Consider the following 2,609-nt stretch of genomic DNA (forward strand, 5'->3'; position numbering starts at 1 on the left):
GGCAGAGGCAGAGGCAGAGGCAGAGGCAGAGGCAGAGGCAGAGGCAGAGGCAGAGGCAGAGGCAGAGGCAGAGGCAGAGAGGCAGGAGGAGCTCTGTGACTTTGAAGGGGGTCATCAAGCTCCAGGACTACAGAAAGAAACACTGTCTCAACAAGACAAACAGTCCTCCCTGTTCTCACCTATTTCCTGCTGCCATATCTTCTCTTGGTTTCCTAGAAGGATCTTTGTTGCTAATTTAGAACCTTCCCGAATAACCCAGGATGATCTATTTAAAGATATTTAGATTAACCACATCCACAAAGCCCCCTTTTTCAAATAAACCATACCCATGGGTTTTAGAGTTAGAAAATAAGCATGTAATGTTGGAGGGTATCATAGACTCTCTCTCTCTCTCAGCAAATCTTCATCTTTGATGATTTCTACCACCTATGCCTCATCTTTCCATCTCAATTTACCTCATTCTCCTGTCATCCATGTCACTATTACTACTTTACCTTAGTGATTCAGAGTGCTGTCTCCTACAAAAAGAAAAAGGAAAAGAAGAAAGAAAGAAAGAAATTAAAATTAGAAAAAAAATGCCACGGATCAGAAAAAGTGTAATAAAAAAATAATTCAGATCTATAAGGAAAGAAGGGGAATAGAGACCCCCATAGCATAAACAAAACAAAACAAAAACCACTAGAATGTGAACTTCCTTACTCACAAGGTCAAGGAAAAGAAACAGGGAATGAGTTGAGAAATAACATTGGGTTTGAATACATAGAAGCTGACCTCTGGAGAATCTGTTGCTTGAACATGTCAGCTTTATACTGAACCTCCAGGTGGCTCATCTCCTCACTCAGCTCACTTCTGATATTCTGAAAGTTAGTAACTGCCCCCAAAGGGCCATTAGGAATTAAAAGGTGGTAGTGACTAGACCAAGAAGAATGCTTAAGTGGGGAGAAATAAAGTGAAATATCTATTCCAATATCCAAACTTCCTTGCTACACCGGGTTCTCTACCAATAGTCCACCAACCCTACTTGCCAGTTTCTTCCCACCGTCCCTCCTAAGGAGTTTTACCTCTCCTCTGTGCTTACCCATCATGGCTACTATGATATTTCGAAAGATTATGGAGCCAAGCAGCAACCAAAGGATGACATAGATGCTGCTAAAGACACGGCTAGATTCTGGCACCTTCCAGATATCCTGAAGTACTGCATACCAATGGTCCAAGGTAAAGAGGATGAACACTGTCACCAGGGAATTTAGTAGATCCCTAAAAAAACAGAGTGTGAATGTACAGAAGCAGAAATCTAAACTTGGCTTTGTTTTTGTTTTGAGTCTCGCTGTGTAGCCCTGGCTATCCTGGAACTTGGTCTGTAGACCAGGTTAGCCTGGAATTCAGAGATCCACCCACCCCTGCCTCCTGAGAGCTGGGTTTAAAGGAGTGTGCCACAACCACTAGGTTCTCATTCGTAAAGCAGCATGGGGACATTTCTTTTTAGTATGCTTTGAATTTAGCTCCTTTTCTATCATATTTAATATTTTCTAGATAATCATTCTCCAGTCTGATTTTATCATACTTGTACACTATTGCAACATTTAATCATTTGTTATATGTTAAATACTGAACTAAATGTTTAGATGTACTGCCTGACTTACCCTCTTCTGAGCTAGCACTGGCATTATTCCTAGTGTGCATGTTGGGAGGCAGGCATGCTATGGCATAAACATGGTGGTCCTTTAGGAGTAAGTTCTCTTCTTCTACCTTTATGTGGTTCCAGGGATCTAACTTAGTTCACTAGACTTGCATGACAAGGGCTTTAACCTTCTGCATCATCTTTCCAGCTCTATACCCCCTCCCCTCAATGACAAAAATAGTCTTACAGCATTTATTATCACCTGATAATAATATAAGGGCTACCAAAACAACATGCATACATGTTTCAGGCTGTGCTCCCAGCAGAATATACCTAAAAAAAAAAAATGCACAGTACAGGCTAGGCATGGTGCCATACACCTTTAGTCACAGCACTCAGGATGCGGAGACAGGATGATCTCTGTGAGTTAGGGGCCAGCCTGGTCTACATATTAAGTTCCAGGACAGCCTGAAATACATAGTGAGACCCTGTCTCAAGCAAACAAATAAACCACTGTATTACCCTGTTAACTTCTCTAGTCCTTGATCATTACTGTATTACCCTGTTAACTTCTCTAGTCCTTGATCATTTCAGTTGAAAACATTTGTAGCTGAGAGATAGTATCTCCTCTTAGCATCATCTAATCCAGTTTTCTTGACATTGTTTTAGAATGAATCTTCTCTGCATCATCTAATATAATGTTCACACTTCCATCAAAGTCAATAACAAACCTGTGTTCACTTGCTCATACATCCATGCCTGAGTCTTAAGATCCATTTTCCAATATCTGAAGATGCAGTTGGAGGGCTTCACCATCACCCTCAGCACCTTCTATCCCTGCCTGTGGTCCACTGAGGTAGAGACTTTATATCCTTATGTTTCTTTTCTTTTCTTTTCTTTTCTTTTCTTTTCTTTTCTTTTCTTTTCTTTTCTTTTCTTTTCTTTCTTTCTTTCTTTTCTTTCTTTCTTTCTTTCTGTTTTTTTTTTT

General features: G+C 40.4%; 1 protein-coding gene across 5 annotated transcripts in view; it reads right to left on the minus strand.

The window, feature by feature from the left end:
- Catsper2 (cation channel sperm associated 2) overlaps positions 1–2,609 on the minus strand; it is a 20,474-nt gene that overhangs the window by 5,335 nt on the left and 12,530 nt on the right. For 4 of the 5 annotated variants that reach the window (XM_021180444.2, XM_021180437.1, XM_021180423.1 and 1 more), the window contains 3 exons: positions 1,079–1,257; positions 772–871; positions 495–518 (listed from right to left, as the gene is read on the minus strand). The exons of the other annotated variant lie outside the window; for it this stretch is intronic. In XM_021180444.2, coding sequence (XP_021036103.1) covers positions 495–518; positions 772–871; positions 1,079–1,257 — 303 coding nt within the window. The remainder of the gene's footprint in view (positions 1–494; positions 519–771; positions 872–1,078; positions 1,258–2,609) is intronic. 5 annotated transcript variants of the gene reach the window in all.

The sequence above is a fragment of the Mus caroli genome, chromosome 2 (assembly GCF_900094665.2).
Source record: "Mus caroli chromosome 2, CAROLI_EIJ_v1.1, whole genome shotgun sequence".
In the NCBI taxonomy this organism is placed as follows: Eukaryota; Metazoa; Chordata; class Mammalia; order Rodentia; family Muridae; genus Mus; species Mus caroli.